General features: G+C 38.7%; 1 protein-coding gene across 10 annotated transcripts in view; it reads right to left on the bottom strand.

Annotated features, from left to right (window-relative positions):
- Positions 1-3,536: 3,536 nt before the first annotated feature.
- NAV3 (neuron navigator 3) overlaps positions 3,537-17,269 on the bottom strand; it is a 355,345-nt gene continuing 341,612 nt past the window's right edge. For all 10 annotated transcript variants that reach the window (XM_072772862.1, XM_072772863.1, XM_072772864.1 and 7 more), the window contains 5 exons: positions 16,584-16,655; positions 15,802-15,998; positions 14,741-14,859; positions 11,385-11,588; positions 3,537-6,236 (listed from right to left, as the gene is read on the bottom strand). In XM_072772862.1, coding sequence (XP_072628963.1) covers positions 6,117-6,236; positions 11,385-11,588; positions 14,741-14,859; positions 15,802-15,998; positions 16,584-16,655 — 712 coding nt within the window. In that variant the 3' untranslated portion in view covers positions 3,537-6,116. The remainder of the gene's footprint in view (positions 6,237-11,384; positions 11,589-14,740; positions 14,860-15,801; positions 15,999-16,583; positions 16,656-17,269) is intronic.

Here is a 17,269-nt window from a genome sequence, read left to right as displayed (position 1 = left end):
TTTTGATCTTTTCAGCCCCCACCTGTCTTCTAGGCTCTAGCGCTACATTTCCAACTGTTTTATCCGTTCCCCCCAAACCCCACACATTTAAATTGCAGTATATATAACTGAGTCATGTTCAAAAACTTGAAAAGCAGAAGGAAAAAGAAAACTTGGTAGAAAGTATGTAGTACATTACATCTAAAGGGAAAACAAATCCTAAGCGGGAGGCAGTATTTTGTCTCTACTGGATTACACAAACCCTCAGGTTATCCACTTCCTTCCCTGGTCATCAGACAGCTTCTAATCAATCTGGCTTCCCAGGAAGCTCCTCACCTGTAAAAGTAGTTCTTGAATTTAATGCTTTTGTTTTACAGATGCTAACATTCTGTTGCTATCTCCACATACAGATATTTTTATTAAATATGTGTATTGAGAATACACTATAGTCTAAGTCCTGAAATTGCATGATAAGTGGCATTAGAGAAGCATATAAGATCTATACCTTATTATGTAAGATAATGATATGTAATGCCTAGAAAAGCAAATAAAGTGGATTCTTGACCTAGTCTGAAGGACCAGAAAGGCTTATCCAAGGTAATAGCATTTGAGAATGCATAAGGGCCTTGGGGTGAAAGGAAGTAAAAAGAATTATTGTGAAAGAAATACTGTTCCAAACCCAGTTTGCGATAAAACCTTATTGCTTGATACAATTAGTAATCTCCTTATTGAATAAACTAGAATTCTGAGAATTGCTTAATTATTTATGGGATAAACATTGGTCTTGGGAAACCGATCACTCATGCTTCCGCCTGACAGTCAAGAGTCTGCAGACCTTGAAATAAACATTCTTTTTTGCCTAATCTATATAGTCCATGCATGCCCTCTACTAGAAGAGACACTCCAGCTGGCCCACTAGAGGTTGTTCCCACGCAGCAAGATTATAATCAAACTGGCACGTGCTCATAGCTAAGTTACCTAGGAAGTTGTTATGGTCTCAAGAATTACTTCTAGGTCTACAATTAGGTTAATATCATGGAGAACAGAACCACAACGGAGGCACTGGGTCTGGTGAAAAAGGAAGCCAAGGGATAAGCCAAATCCAATGGAGCAAGGAATTATCCTTCGGTATTTAGATCTTATTCATAAACACAAAATATAAAAAAGATGCGGGGGTGATCGCATTTACATTTTATAAAGATCAATCTTTCTATGATATGCTATCTAATGGGAACATAAATGTGAGTCACAAATACAAGCAACATATTTAATTGTAAATTTTCTAGGAGCCACAGTAAAAAAAAATTAAAGAGAATCAGGTGAATTAACTACAATACTATAGTTAATATAACTCAATACATCGACGATGTTTTCATTTTAACACGTAATGAGTATAAAAAATTATTTACTAAAAAAAAAATTATTTACTCCGTTCTTCATCACCTTCACCTCCATCATGTGTTATCCTAGAATATTAAGGTGAATTGTTAAAAGTTCGAGTGACAATGGAAAGGCTTTAAAAAAAAATTTTTTTTTTATATTTTATGGAAAACGTGAGAACTTTCATTTTCTTCTAATAAGATCATAGTTCAGAATGTGCTATGTTTAATTTCTGTGAATACGTTTTCTTATTGATGAACTCCTGCATAAATAAAAGATAATGGGTACTTCATGAGGAGATCCTCCAACATCATTATACAGATCATTTTCACTAAATTAAAAATAATATTGCATCCAGAAATGCAGTATTTTACCTGTTGGTGCCTCCTTCCAACCAAAAAAGCAAAACACAATTGAAGCTTCTTTTAAACATCTTCATTTTTCAAAGACATAGAATCAACATTTTTGAGTGTGGCTTATTTCTTATAAAAATTTTGGGGTTTTTTTCAATGTGAAAATCCAAAAGGCTGAAATAAAAGCACTTGAATTTCTCCAAATTCAAATAGGATTCATTTGATCGTTTAATTCTATCAGTGTCTGAAAACACTCTTATGAAGAGATAGTATAATAATCCCATTTTACAGATGAGGAAACTGGATGAAAGACATACTTTTAGCAAGACTCTAATATTACCTTGAATATAGTTACAAATTGAATCCTGAGAATATTTGTCATACTACTGATATAATTAACTTATTATAATGACAGTGTCTTACAGCAGCTAATATATATTCAAAGTTTCCTGAGTGCTAGGCAGTTTTTTAAATGCTTTACGGATCCAAACCTAATCCCCCAATTGCCCTACAGGTGGATACCCTTACTAGCTCCATTTTTTAAAAGATTTTATTTATTTATTCATGAGACACACACACACACACACACACACACACACACACACACACACACACAGAGGCAGAGACACAGGCAGAGGGAGAAGCAGGCTGCATGCAGGGAGCCCGACGCGGGACTCGATCCCGGGACCCCAGGATCATGCCCTGGGCTGAAGGCAGCCGCTCAACCACTGAGCCACCAGGCGCCCCAACTCCATTTTTCTGAATGAGGGAATTACATGAAGAGATAAATTCTTAAAAAAATTTTTAATAAATTGAAATGCTTCCCACATTGTCATTCTCAAGAATGTTTGAAAATAGCCTCGAGCATATTTTATAATTATTAGTTTGTAATAATGGTTGTAAAAGCAGCTGTAATTAGTGGAGGGCTCTGTAAGCTTTGGGCACTGCTCAAGGCATTTGCATGTAATGACCCACTTGATGATCATGGTGATCTGCTAGACGGGGATTCTAGTACTCTCACTATTTGAGAGAAGAAAACAGGCAACAGGATGTGGGTAAATGGGCCAGAGAAGAATGACAGTGGCAGGACTCCTATCTGCAGCCTGAGAGTGCACGTGTCAAAATTGTATTCAAGTTAGTGCTTACCCAGAGAGGCTGAAATGGGGAGATTTCCCTCATTTCCCAAACTGTGAATGAAGAAACGAACGCATCAATTTTGGCTGACTGACCCATTTTAATGAATGCCTTTCTTTTCCCCCTTCTACAACTGTTCTAATTTAACAGTTTTCCTGTCCTAAAAACCAAAACCCTGCTTGTATCATCCAAATATACATTCTAATTACTGGAGTTGGAACTCAAGGTATTTAAAAAAAAAAAAAAAGCCTAATTTTAAAGGGAGTTTTCTTTTTATAATCTCTATTAAAAAGTTAAGCAGCACCCAAAAATTACCCTGCCTTAAATAATCTTCTAGAGCTAAAAGTTTGAGGATTTAGTGAAATATAAAGAAACATCTGATTAGTTGATTTAACTAAGTCACATCGACATTCTATTTTATATCAATTCGTATTTTATAATCCAGCACTAAGACTAGTGAGAGTTTTCTAAAAATTCTTACTGTATACATTTCATTAAAAAAAAAATATGTCCCGGGCCTTAAGTTTATGTATTTACTAAAAGCTACGTGGTCCTTTCTATAGAGTATCTAAAATAAAAATTCACACATATCCCCATTGATGGCGCATTAATAGTTACAAGCACCATTTTAAAGCTTGAGACTTTTGGTGCACAATCATTCAGTTTCTCCCCATATATGGACGCCACACCTTGTTGTCAATAAATAATTCCACTTTAATGGCAAAGTAATAATTTAAACAGATACAGGGTGCACATTTGCAAAAAAATATATGCAAGCTGGTTTACAAGCTAGAGGAACAATAAACCAATAGAAAATACATCATCCAGTTAAGTCCATTGACACCAAGTACTTATTATTGGGGCTTTACAAAGACTACAAAACTTTTCAGATGATTTATTTCACTGTTTCTGCCTATTTACATGATATGTTACATCAAAAATGTACAAAATATAAAATGTATACAGACACATGTTTCACAAACTAGTTTAAGTTGTAAACTAGGTGAACCTACTGGGATGTATTGCAGGAATTTGTGTTTATGATCATGTTTGGACTGTGTTTCTCAAAAATGGCAGGGAAAGATTAGCAATTTTTTTAGATCACATATTATACAAGGGCAACCAGTCACTCATCCAGCTACATATATTGATGTTTTACAACAGTTTTGATCCATGTTCGAGGCTTCAAAGTTAGGGTGACAATTCTATGTGCATAAATTCAGTTCAGATTTCCCTTAGGGCAATAGCACCGTGTAGGACCTGTGGACTTAGTGACACTCTGAAAACTGCACAGATGTCTTGTGCTGTTATTGTTCTATAGCAACTGACCCACGGGTGGTCACAGAGAGTAGCACCAATTGCCCATCCTGAAAGCAACACATCTTCACACGCTTAGAACACGTCTACACCATGGCCTAGCCCTTCGGTTCTAAAAACTCAAAACCCGTCCTCTGTGAGCGGTGGTAACTTCTCCAATGATTCCCATCGGTTTTCATGCACTCTCTTTAAAGCCTGCCACAACAGATGCACTTTCAGACTTTTTTTTTTTTTTTTTACTTTTCCAAGAATGTATCGGCTTCATGAACAGTTTTGAAGCATGCTCACTCTAGCACTGATAGCTCCTGCATAGTCATGACAACTGTAAATACAGGACAAACACACCAGATAATAATAGCTTGGAGGGTCTGCATTCTGTATTTGTTTGCAATGTACAGGAAATCTCAGCAAGTGAAACACCTCTTAACACCGACAGGATTAAAATACATTTTTGTGTGCGTGTGTTTGTTTTGATTTGTGCAAGTTTTTAAAATTATTATTTACAATACCTACCCAGTAGACTGTGCAAATCTAACCTTCTCTTACAGTATAAGCGCTTCCTCTTCCACAGTGACTTCACTGCTTCAGTGTTCTTTAATGCTGAATTTCTCATGTACAATGATAGCAATCAAAACAACATGCTCCAAACTAATAGTAACAGGAATCATAATCACAAAAAGAATAGGGGAGGAAAGCCAAATAGTTGTGTCCGTGTTGCATCTAGCACTTCCAGCTCTGCGGGATGAGATTTCCAAATCTCCCTCCTTCTAAAACACCATTTGCCTAGAACTGGATGGAATTTAGCCACATGTCTTAGCTTTTAAGTGACGGTCAAAGAGGGTTTCTGGGTTACTTGGACATTTTGGAGGACAGGCAATCGATTCTCAAGGGTAGAAAAATACTGATTTTTCTCCTATCCAATTCTTCCGGAAACAAAACAAAACAAAACAAAACAAACCAACCCAAAACAACCAAACCAAAAAAACCCCAAAACAGATATATAGAGATGAGAGGCTACTGTGTGAACTGGTGTTGCTTGGTTATAAATGAAAAGACAGTGGAAATCACCGACGGTTTAGGATTTAAACCAACTGTTAAACTGTTGTAGAAATCTGTTTTAAGGCAGTGAGACAGCACCATAGGAAATGTTCCTTCTTTCACTGAAAAGGCTCAAACAAGTAAAGCCCTAAGAAAGCCTTTTGTCAGTGTTGACTAATAATTGGTATAAAACTCTTGTTCGGGGAGTGGGCCGGTGGTTTCAAAAGACCACTGTGGTAAAAACAACCTTATAAAACCTGTGACTCATAGACGAGGAAGGTGGTGGAGCACATCATGCGAACGTGGCAGTTAAGAATGACACTGGCACGACTCCAGCTTGCCATAGCAGTGTTTTCCTGGTGGTCGCACATTTCCGGCTGTGCTTACGGAGGACTGGCCTCTTGGCTTCGTTTTGGAATGGGGTGAGCGCACGACACAGATCCCACTGGGGCCCTGTGACCAGCACCGTGTGGCACAAAGGACGCTTGGACGAGGAAGCAGGGGCCCTGCTTGGGGGGGTGGTGGGCGGTGAGAAGGGCCCCTCGAGGAAACAAAAGGGACAACAGAAGGGCTGCATTGTAAACTTTTAAAGAGGGACAAAATAAAGTCCAGTCTGGCTATCCCACGTGCACTCTATTCGGTCGCCCTGTCATGAGGGTCCTTCCCGGTTGAGTAATGGAGCCGTGCAGGGCCCCACGGATATAAAAACGCCTAGAAATAAAATAAAGTTAAGCTTCCATTTCCGTCGAGCATCTTGGCGGTTCGGGCTTCCTCCTGCTGCCTCCTGGGAGACCACAGCTCTGGGGCAGGGCCCTCGACAGGGCGCTTTCGTACTGGCAGTGGTGTAGGGACAATACCTTGCCTCTCAGGCCTTTGGAAAGAGCGTCAGTCTTTTCCCCTAACTTTGTTCACCCTCTAGAGGGTCGATTCCAGGGACGAATCCAAAATGTCTTCATGGTGGCTGGTGCTATCGCTGTCACAGCTTTGGGTGCCCGAGTAGTTGGCTGCTTCTTGGAGTTTCATTAGCATGTTCATCTGCGGAAAGAGAAAGACACGTGGATGTGGCAGCGATGCGGGGAGCGGCCCTGCCTTCAGCCCCCTCAGCCCGCGGCCCTGAGCCCTGCCAGGCACCCTGACCTCCCAGCCAAGGGCCATGGGGACATGACTTTGACTTCCAGCTGTCGCCTGGGGCTCCTCTACCGGCTCTCCCACGCACACCCCCCCAGCAGCAAGCCATGGGGCCAAACGGGGCCTGGAGAGAGTGCTTTGATGGGGGCTTGTGACCCAATGGGGCTCCGGCGGGGAGCCCGGGGAGGGCTCATCCCAGCTGGGTCTGGGCCCGCTGCTGGACGGCGAGAAGCTGACAGCAGCCGGTGGCACCTGCAAGCCGTGGACGTTCACGCACACGCTCCCCCGGGCCGGGGTGGGGGGCAGGAGCACACTGCACCGCACCTGCTGGCTCGGGGCTGGCCCCGGGGAGGGGCAGGGAGCAGGCCCTGGGTGTCTGAAGAGGGAGAGGCAAAGAATCGCTGTCGGATTTCTGGCTAAACTATAATTGATAGATCACTGAACACAAAAGCCAGCTTCTGGAACAAGAGCAGCTGCCCCAGGCTCCCAGTTGAGAGGACGGTGGTGATGTTTGTTCCAGGGAAGGGGACACACGCGTGGAAGCACCCGGGGAGAAGGGCAGCCAGCTGCTTCCATGTATCACAGAACAGACGGCGGCCGCCTTGCTTGGCTGCTGCTAGATCCGCGGGCCCACCGTCAGAGAAAGAAAGATGGTTTAAAAGCGGATTGTGGAAAAATTGTTCGACGGTTCTAGAAAGCGCAGGAAAACCGGCACACGTCTTCAGCAAGGGAAGAAGACGTGTCTTCCCGTCAAGGGTTCCTATTCATTGTAATGATCTTTATATTGTTGAATGCATAGTAATTTTATTATTTGATAAAGTAATCCAAGTTGTTGTTGTTGTTTTTCCAAATTAGAAAAATAGAGACTCTGATCCAATAAAAACAAACAAAAAAAATAAATCTATATATATATATATTAAAAAAAGGATTCTTTGGTCATGTGTTAGGGCCACGCGTGCTTGGGTGCTCAGTGTAAAATGCGTGTTCAATAAATGCTCGTGAAATCAATGATACACTGGTAATCCCCAATTTTAGCATGCGTGCCTTTCTAAAAAGAGGCTACGGTGATAGCTGAGTCTTAAGGTCATTTTAATATTCTTCAGGACAATATTTTTCGACACAACGATTAGTCTAACTCTGAATTTATTAAACGAGCTGCACACAGATACGGGATGGAAGTCGCTGGGACGACCTCTCAAACCCAATGAGGCAAAAAGCCAAAAGTCTCCATCGGCACCTGCTCCCCCCCCCTTCTCTCCTTCTCCCTCTCTCCCCCTCAGGCCACCCCCCTCACAATTATTTTGCCTCCCTCCTTTGTGATGCCAGCTCCTCCCTCATTAGTTGCTGGCCGCATGTTCAAGCATTTGGGTGAAGATAATTTGTAGAACACGCTTGTGTGCTGAGCGTCCTCTTGCTTTCCCGAGAGCAGTAGGCATTGTGAATGAGGTCCCTCTGAAGGGTCACGCTTCTGACCTCGGTCACGAATGCTGGAAATCACTTGGACGCTGAGTGTTGTAAAAGTTTTATGGTGTGATGCAAGTGTCACTAAAGTCTTAATCTTTGCAAATGGTGCCATATAATAAATACGCTTTATTAGAATAAGTTCCAAGTCTCAGGTTCCTAATAAATGTGCGCACGGGATTTAGTTTGCCTTCTCACGGCGTTGCTTTGTGCACTCAGGTCCCGGGGGATTACAGAGGGGGCAAGGTTACAGATGATCCAACTGTCACTGCGACAGATCATTATTCTCTGCAAAACAATGTCCCTCCTCTCCTCCTCCCTCCCCTCCTCTCCTCTCCTCTCCTCTCCTCTCCTCTCCTCTCCTCTCCTCTCCTCTCCTCTCCTCTCCTCCTCTCCTCCCTCCCCTCCTCTCCTCTCCTCCCCTCCCCTCTCCTCTGCATTCTCCACACCCAAAGTCATGTATATAATGTCTATCATTTGTAACACGCTACGCAGGTCCTTATCACCCCTGCTATTTGCCAATCTGCTGGGCTCCCAGCTTCCATCTTCTCTTCTTTAATCTGTCTTCTGTTCTATTACCAAAGCAATGTTTATAACCTGCAAATCTAGCCAAGGTAAATCCCCTGCCCAAACACCTCCAGTAGCCCCTCATTATCTGTGTGATCAAGTTTTAGCTTCTCACAAAGATAAATAGGCCTCGGCCTCTAGTTTTTCTTGCCCTTCTTATTCTAATCCCGCCATTCTGCATAGAGCCCCTGAAGTCATCATTTTTGTTATGCCGTTCCATGGTTCACCTGCCACTTCCTTAATTTTGGATGTTCTCCATGTAACCACACGAGGAACTTCTATTCACCCTTCTAGAGGCAGCTTAAGAATCTCCTCCTTTCGGAAGCTGTCTCCTAATCACTTCCTCAATGGACTCCCTCTAGTATGACTCTACCACTATTTTACTGTCATTTATATGGGTAGATGGCTCTCTCTGCTAATGGACTGTGAACTTCCTGAGATCAGAAATGATCTTTTATTTATCTTCTGGCTACCGGGTCTTAGCTGAGTACATACTTATTAATAGTTGTTGAAATAGGGGATCCCTGGGTGGCTCAGTGGTTTAGCGCCATCTTCAGCCCAGGGTGTGATCCTGGAGACCGGGGATCGAGTCCCACGTCCGGCTCCCTGCATGGAGCCTGCTTCTCCCTCTGCCTGTGTCTCTACCTCTTTCTCTCTGTGTCTCTCATGAATAAATAACAATCTTTTAAAAAAAAATACTTGTTGAAAGAATGAATGAGTTTGTTGATGATGAATAAAATACTGTGAGATGCACCAAAAACTTGTATCCTTGTTCATATCCAAAAACATATTTCTGACATTAAATAGTGGATTTTTCCCAAATATTTTTGATTTAGATTGGACTGCAAATATATTTTCACTTGATGACAGTAATTATAGATCTATAACAAAATAAAAGCAGATAGAATATTTATTTTCTTATCAGAATGTCCTAAAGATTTACTTTTTGATAAGCCTTTCGCTTTTTAACATATCATAATCCCTGTTTCTTAACATATTTAGTTGAGCAGCTGTTTAAGAATCAGATATTAAAAAAAAATTTTTTTTTTGATTTGACAGAGAGAGAGAGCGAGTGAGCACAAGCAGGGGGAATGGGAGAGGGAGAAGCAGGCTTCCTGCTGAGCAGGAACCACTCCCAGGCCCCCTGGACCCCTGTCCCCCCCAATCCCTGTTCATACGGAGCTCAATTCCAGGACCCTGGGATTATGACCCGAGGCAAAGGCAGACGCTTAACCAACTGAGAGACCCAGGTACCCCAAGAATCAGTTTTTTTAACCCCAATTTCCACTCAGTATGGGAAACTCTGGAGCTCTTTTCCATACTAGAAGACAAGAGCATTCAGAGCCAGGGAAGAATGCTGGATGGGTTTAGTTATCAGGACTGTGGGAATTGGGAAGTTGAGGGCATTCCTTAGTGGTCTCTTACTCTATAGTGTAATTCTCAAAACAAACTCTATAAAGCCTCTCCTTACCTGGAACAGATACAGTAAGTATATCAACACTGCAAAGTGAAGACTAGAAGTTATAAAATTCAGAGGTGATAGCTCATACTTGTACCCTGAAGTCTATATTTGCTCTGTTAAATTTTAAACCATTCTATCAGCAATTAATTAGTACTTGCTCCCAATTATGCTGCATCCAAACCAATTCCTCCACCACTGTTAATTTTAAACTATGTAGGAGCTAAAGGGCCAGCTACCTGTTATAGAAATAAAAGTCCAGGTTCTTAAGGATTTTATGGTCTAGAGTGAAAGTCCAATATCAGAAGTCCTATATTAGAGTTCTCTGGAATCAAAGCAAGTCTATGTATATACCCCCATGACTCTATGGAGCCCTTTGAAATGTTTAACAAACTTTTTTTGCATGTGTGCATTTTGCCATGGAAAAGATCTTAAAAATCTATCAGTTTGTTCACATGTAACCCTCAAAACATTAAGACTGGTCAGGTGAGATGATAATGTATATATGTTGGGTTATGGGTATAGGAATATCCCATAAAATACCAAGTCATTTTATGTTCTTGGGTATTGTCATAGGTTATGATTTTTAATCATTTCCTTTTTGTCTGTTTTAAATGACATAATGGCTGTTATTTCAGTATCTTTTCTTCTTGTATTGATTGTGCAAGTCCAGTGATTTCTTTAGCCATAGAATGGTAAGCTAATAAACGCATTCTAACTGACCCCAATCTATACGGGTTCATCCGTACATATGAAAAAATACATAAAAAATAAAGTCTTCTTTTTAATAACACCACTTAATAGTCTCAGAAAACTCATAGTTTGGAGTTTTACTGACTTTTTTTTTTTTAAACTCATAGAGAGAGAGAGAGAGGCAGAGTAACAGGCAGAGGAGAGGCAGGCTCCATGCAGGGATCCCGACGTGGGACTCGATCCTGGGTCTCCAGGATCACACCCCTGGCTGCAGGCGGTGCTAAACCGCTGTTCCACCGGGGCTGCCCGTTTTACTGGCTTTATTAAACCAAATAGAACTGCAAATTAAGCAAGAGAGGCACAATCAGGGAGAGTAACTTCCCTTTGATTTCCAAGTCAGTTTAGTCTTCTCCACCATAGGCAACAACAGACTAATGGTATATCTAGTCAGATTAGTTGATATATGTAAAATATTCTTTAGTTCTCCAAGTATACATTATATTCTTTTTTTTTTTTTGTAAATTTAAGAATGGAATTTGGTTTTCTCTTAAATACCTAGTGAATTGAGTCATGTAATGTTGAAGATTTATTAATTTATTCATATAATTTTCTGCATAAAAAAATAAAAATTATGGTCATAGAGTTCAGCCTGGTTTTAGTGTTTCTAGGTTTTTAAGCATATAAATTTGGTCTTTCGTTTTAAGAATTTCACCCAATGAAAGCAGGCCAAAGGCAAAAGAGTTAAAGTTGACTATATATATCAGAACAGCCCCAAATACTACCGAAGAGAAATAGTTTTAAAACAAATGACTGAATATTGATGACCACACACCATACTAAGATGATATTAGAAGAATCATACATCAGTTTCTTACCAGAGGATCCCCTTCTGTGTCATTTTGTGGAATGTGCTTTGAGGTTGTGGCTTCCTTAGTGGATATGCAGCCCTCATACCCAACATCTTCTGGTCGCAACTGAAGTAACGCTGGACCATCCTGAGGCAGAGACGCTGAACTCCATGGGTATGTGTCAAGCACCCACTTTGAGGGGTCTTCCCAGGGTGCCCGTTTCCCATACATCTAAAAAATGATCACATGTTTAATACGTATAGAATACATTTCTATTCAGTAAAATAGTTGGCCGTTAATTGAGTGATTCCATTGCACATTGAGTTCTTATGGGACTTTCCAGGTAATTGTGTCCATATACAGTTTTCCAGATTCCAAATATATGTCTGTCTACATACTCTCTTTAACCTCGAAGGAGAAGCAAAATAAAGAGGAACATCTAGAATAGATGGTCAGCATTTGGGCGAGAGTAAGAGGGAGGTTTATTTTAAATGCATATAGAAATCACTGCCCACATTTATCTTTATTAGTAATTCTATAAACCAAAAGAAAACTCAGTTGAGAAAGAAAAGTTCCAATGATGGAGAATTGAAAAAAGCCACGCTAGACACTAAATAGAGTTCTCTACTAAAGTGCACTTTGGAAAAATGATAAATAAAATCATAGACCTTTTCTCTGCCAACCTCACTCTAACTCAAATTTTCTTTGAAAATAAAAATACTTTCTCTGATAATCATTTTCTTTGCATTAATTTCCTCTAATAATCTCATTGCTTCCTGTAGAAACTCTTTTTAGGTGTTTATTTATAAGGCCAGAGGTAAAAGAAGAGGAAAAATGGGAAATGAAAGCATTAATGTTGTCAGGATTCAAATGCAAGCAGAGTCAGTAAGAAAGAGAGGAGAAAGGCTAGTTAAAGTACTGGGAGTGAAGTAGAGGGGACAAGATGAATATAAGTTATGTTAAAAGGTTCTAAGCTGTGGGCACATGGCTGTGGTTAAGCATCTGCCTTTGGCTCAGGTCGTGATCTTGGGGTTCTGAGATCGAGTCCCGTATCAGGCTCTCTGCATGGAGCCTGCTTCTCCCTCTGCATGTCTCTCATGAATAAATAAATAAAATCTTTTACAAAAAAAGTTTTTAAGCTGGAAGCAATCTTGAAGCCAAATTAGGCAGGGCACACTGAAGAGACAGAGGTGGAATGGACTTTGTAAACAAGGACTTTCTTTTCTAAAGAAAAGCTAAAATGAAGAGAAGAGAACAGTAACATGGGCAAACTAGTCCTTTGATGTACTTCCCCTCTGCCTTGACCTACTCTTTTGAGGCCAATTCTGGTTACCTGGTGCCTATTTGGTCCCAGATAGCTTACTGTGAGGTGTTCTACATGGCTCATTGTGGTTCAGTGAGACAAAAGCAAAATGGTGGACACTGACACCATGAAAGGCGCACAGATTGCTTTGGAGTTATCTTTTGGGTTTCTCCAGGAGGAACTGAATGAGTTTGTGTCAGCCTTCCTTGAGAAAGAGAGAGAGAGAGAAAGAGAGCAAGCGAGTGAGTGAGTGCCAGGTCCTGATATCTGTGTATCCCTTGGGAGATGACGGCAGGGGTAACAGTTCTCTTGTTTTGGAGCAAAAGTTTTCCCTCAGTTAAAAACCTACTTTATAGAGCTATAAGATATAGGCTGCTGTACAACTTAAGCTAATCGAAGGAAATGTGTAATTCTTGGAAAGTAAATGTTACAAAAAGAACATGCAGGCTAGAATCGACTGATGCCAGCCTTTTAAAGATTCATCAAGGATAGTAAAATTGGAATTGACCAATAAAATGCTAAATAGGCCCAATTCTGTATTTTGGTGTAAAATAGGTATTATAGAAAATAATTGAAAGAATATTTAAATATTAAAATATTATAAAATATTGTAAAATTATAACATACAAAATATTTTAATATTTAGAATACTATAAATTGATTGTTGACATTTCAATAAAGGTAGAATCACCAGATTAAAAATCAGAATCCTTTGTATCACCAGTTTTTTTTTTTCCAATTAGAACATCTGCCGGAGAGTATTCCCCATATGTTTCCTCATCAAAGCATTCATTTGAAAAGAGATTTTCTACTCCTCTCAACTCGGATGTTCATCTTTGCAATCAGGCTTTGTTTTTTCACTTCTTGCTCCAATTCAAGGTTCTTTGTTACCAGTAGATTCAAGGGAATAGTTCAAAACATACATGATTCCTTTTCTTCCTTTTCTTACAGAAAACATATATGGACGGCCCCAGGAATATCACCTACCAACGGACTTGTGGCGGAGCACATCCTTTAGTAGCAATGAGAACTGTCCACCCGCTAAGGGTTTTCCTGTCTTACCTCTCCTGTGTTCTGGATGTCCCCCCTACACTCCCTACATCGTGGCTGATTCAGCACTTACACTATCTTGCTCCTTAACATCTAGAACCACAGCAAGAAGCAAGACATTTTTAATCCCTCTTCAAAATAGTTTTGTTTTAGTCTGGGAAACTGATATTACTCTAGAGGTTATACTTTTGCTTGAATAGAAGCTGTATAAAATTATCATTCTCAGGACAGTGTTTTATAAATAATATTAATTTAATTGTTAAAAAAGGAACCTATGCACTTTTAAAAAATGAGATTTAAGAGCTAAGTATTCTTAGATATTACTGTTTTTGAGTTTGTAAAATCATCTTTTTCTTTATATGTACGAGTAAACAAATATGAAATAAAGAGGATTTTATATGTAAAGACTTGGATGATAGCTTATTAAATACTGAAACTATCTGAAGAGGACAAATAATTTATTTAAATATTAGTTTTAAAAATTATGACTTCTAGAATGTTATAAATGTTACAAATATTCACAAATTTCTTTTTCATATACAGTGATTGAAATTGCGAGACTCAACTCACATCTTGTTGTTGATGTGAGTTTTGGAGGAATCCAGAAAATGGATACGTTATTCTTAAAAAATAAAAATCTTTGGTATAGTCTTTTATTTTGTTGGAACTAAAAGACAATAAATGATCAAGACCCATGTTAACATGCCTGACTTATAAGATAAAGAAATGTCCAATTAACTAGCTATCAATTGACTGCTATTACCTACAGCAGTAAGTTTGTTTGGCCTTAAATGGGTAGTTGTTAGAACAAAGGTTTTCTCCTTCTCCTACATATTTAGTCTCAGAACAGAATACGTAAATAAATAGTTATATACTAGTTGATCTTTAAAACCTTACCAGCATCTTTATATAGCTCATGCCTTCAGTTTTCTGTTATAAATACCCAGAGAAAAGAGCATTTTTTTTTTTTTTTTACTTTAAAGGACGATTTTGCTTGTTTTTAAATAGTAAAGAAAATTGAGTACGATACCTGAAGACCTTCTCTCACTGCTTCTAGAATGTAAGGTACCAAAGAATAGTTCCAGAGGTCCATGAACCATACTCTAGAACCTTCTACATCCATAGGGCAAGGAAGGAAAAGTCGGGGACCTAAGAAGAAGCAAACCATTTTGAGAACCATTACGTTTAACCTAAACACATAAATAGCCAGACATCATTTTGAGGGATTTAATAATATGTCTTACAGGATTCTTAAACAATTATAATCTTGACCAGCTTGATTGTCACAAAGTATGTTTTACTGGAGACTCAATCTACTGAACTCTCCTTCCTTTTACCCTAAAATCTTAATCTAGAACGTAACATATTAGAGTTAGGAGAAACCTTAAAGGTCATAGTCTAGTTAACCTGCCCCATTTTATAGATGATGAAACTGTGCTGAAGTAAACTGCCAAATATAAAATATGTCATTATTTGAAGAGTAGGACTCAGCCTTGGCCTTCTGATCTCAAATGTAAAATTCTTCTTTTTCATTTACTTTGTACCTTTAGTGAGAGTACATCTTTATGATCCATCACAATGGGAAAGAGACTTTTATACACTCAATTTAAGAAAGATTAGGAAAATAAACATCTTTATGGCAGCTAAAGAGAAGTAATTCAGTTTTGCCTTAATGAAAAATATGAAACACTTCAATTATCCATGAAACACCCAAATTACTTCTAACTATAATCTTCTCTCACAACTATGTTTGATGTGAGCCATTGGCTAAAATTTGTTTTTAGCATAAAAAGAAACTTTAAACAGATACAGTGTATTTCAAATGTTTACTTGATTTTTAAATATTTGTATTAAACTCATGTGATTTCAGTCAAACCTTAGTAAACCACAATTGTCAGCCAAAATGAATCTAATCAGACTTATAAAGCTTAGAAGAAGGCAAACTTTCAGAAGGAAAAAAAGAAAACTTAAATCTTTGGAAGCCTGAAAAAAAAATTAGCTTTACTTGTTATTTTCTACCATCCAATCTGGCCATCTTTACCACATACTCTTAGTTCCTGGAAAATGGCATATTGCAGTTTTGGAACTCACCAATGGTAACATCAGAAGAACTGTGTGTTTCCAAAAAACTGTTGAGATGATGCCATGTCTTAGGAATCCAATCTATAATTTTTACTAAGTCATTATTGCGTATATTCCTTTCTATTTCCATCTCTATCAGTTTCCTTCGAAGATATCTACCTAAAAATCCTTTCACTGGTTCTGTGTGGTTTGCGCAGAGCACCCACCTACAAAAAGACCAAAAAAAAAAAAAAAATTCAGAAATCTTTGAATAAATTAAGTTTGGAGTCCAGAGTATTCTCTTTTCCAATATAAATTAAGAATATTCCTATTTCAATTGATGGCTCATTTTAATGATCAAAGGGTTAGGAGATCTATTAGCATTAGAGGTAGACAAAATAACTAACTTTTTAAGCTAAAGAGAAGCTCATGTGCGTCAGAAGTGAGTGGGAGTATACACGCTGAGTACTCTTTTGTAGGAGAATCACAAATCCTGAAATAGGAACTCTTCACATTCCTCACACTTTGAAGAAAAGTGCTCTACTTTAGCTGGTGACATAGTGAGCAGGACCAACATTTCTTTCCTTTTTCTTTCTTTCTTTCTTTTAAAGAAACACTTCTGATTACAGGTGGAGGATTACCAAATGTCTGCTTGAGGAAGTGTCAGAAGAAGTGAGAATTATTTTCACACCACAGGTCACCACTGGCAGGATGTGTCAATGTGCAAATGGAAAAACACTAATGTAACCGAAAGCAAACAGAAAGAGACAACACAACAAACAAACAAAACATTTCATTTCATTTCTCTTTACCTGAAATTGTGATGCAGCTCTAGATTTGGTGATGAAGAAACTCCCTGATTCATTGTTCCAATAATATATGGACTGGAAAACAAAATAACATATGCAGATGTGCTGAAGGTAAAAGATATCAGTCTATTAAAATGGTCTTAAAAAACAATTTAGGTAAATATGGATACTTCCATTTTAACATTAGGTTAGAAGGGTAATTTTGTAATGCTAGATTGAAAAATGACAAAGATCATTGAGCTGGAAATTTTGATTTGGGGCTCTAAATTCAGCTCGGGCATCCTAGGAGAATCATTTTACCCTCTGAGCCTGAGTTTACCCATCTATAAAATAAAAAGGTTAGATAGAATAATCACAGAAAACTCATTTCACTCTAACATCTTATGACTCTTATTATTATAATCAAATTCATTAATTTTTCCTCTTTTATTATTTCATAGAGATTTTAAAGTTTCTCAATGACATTAGAAAATTTGTATTCTTGTTTCAATGCCCATTTCATGATCTACTTTTAACATTTAAAAAATCCCTAGTAGAGATTAATTGGGATATTGCATCAGTAAAACTAATATTTAGGTTGTTCTTATATGTCCTTCCTTTAGAGGCCATACTATAGTGAATACTTAGTGGGTTTTCAGATTTCTTTTATACCCTACTTCAATCTTTGCTTTCATTATAAATAATTAAAA

This window comes from Canis lupus, chromosome 13 (assembly GCF_048164855.1).
Source record: "Canis lupus baileyi chromosome 13, mCanLup2.hap1, whole genome shotgun sequence".
Classification (NCBI taxonomy): Eukaryota; Metazoa; Chordata; class Mammalia; order Carnivora; family Canidae; genus Canis; species Canis lupus.
The sequence above is the reverse complement of the archived record's forward strand: the minus strand, read 5'-3'. Positions and strand labels throughout refer to the sequence as shown.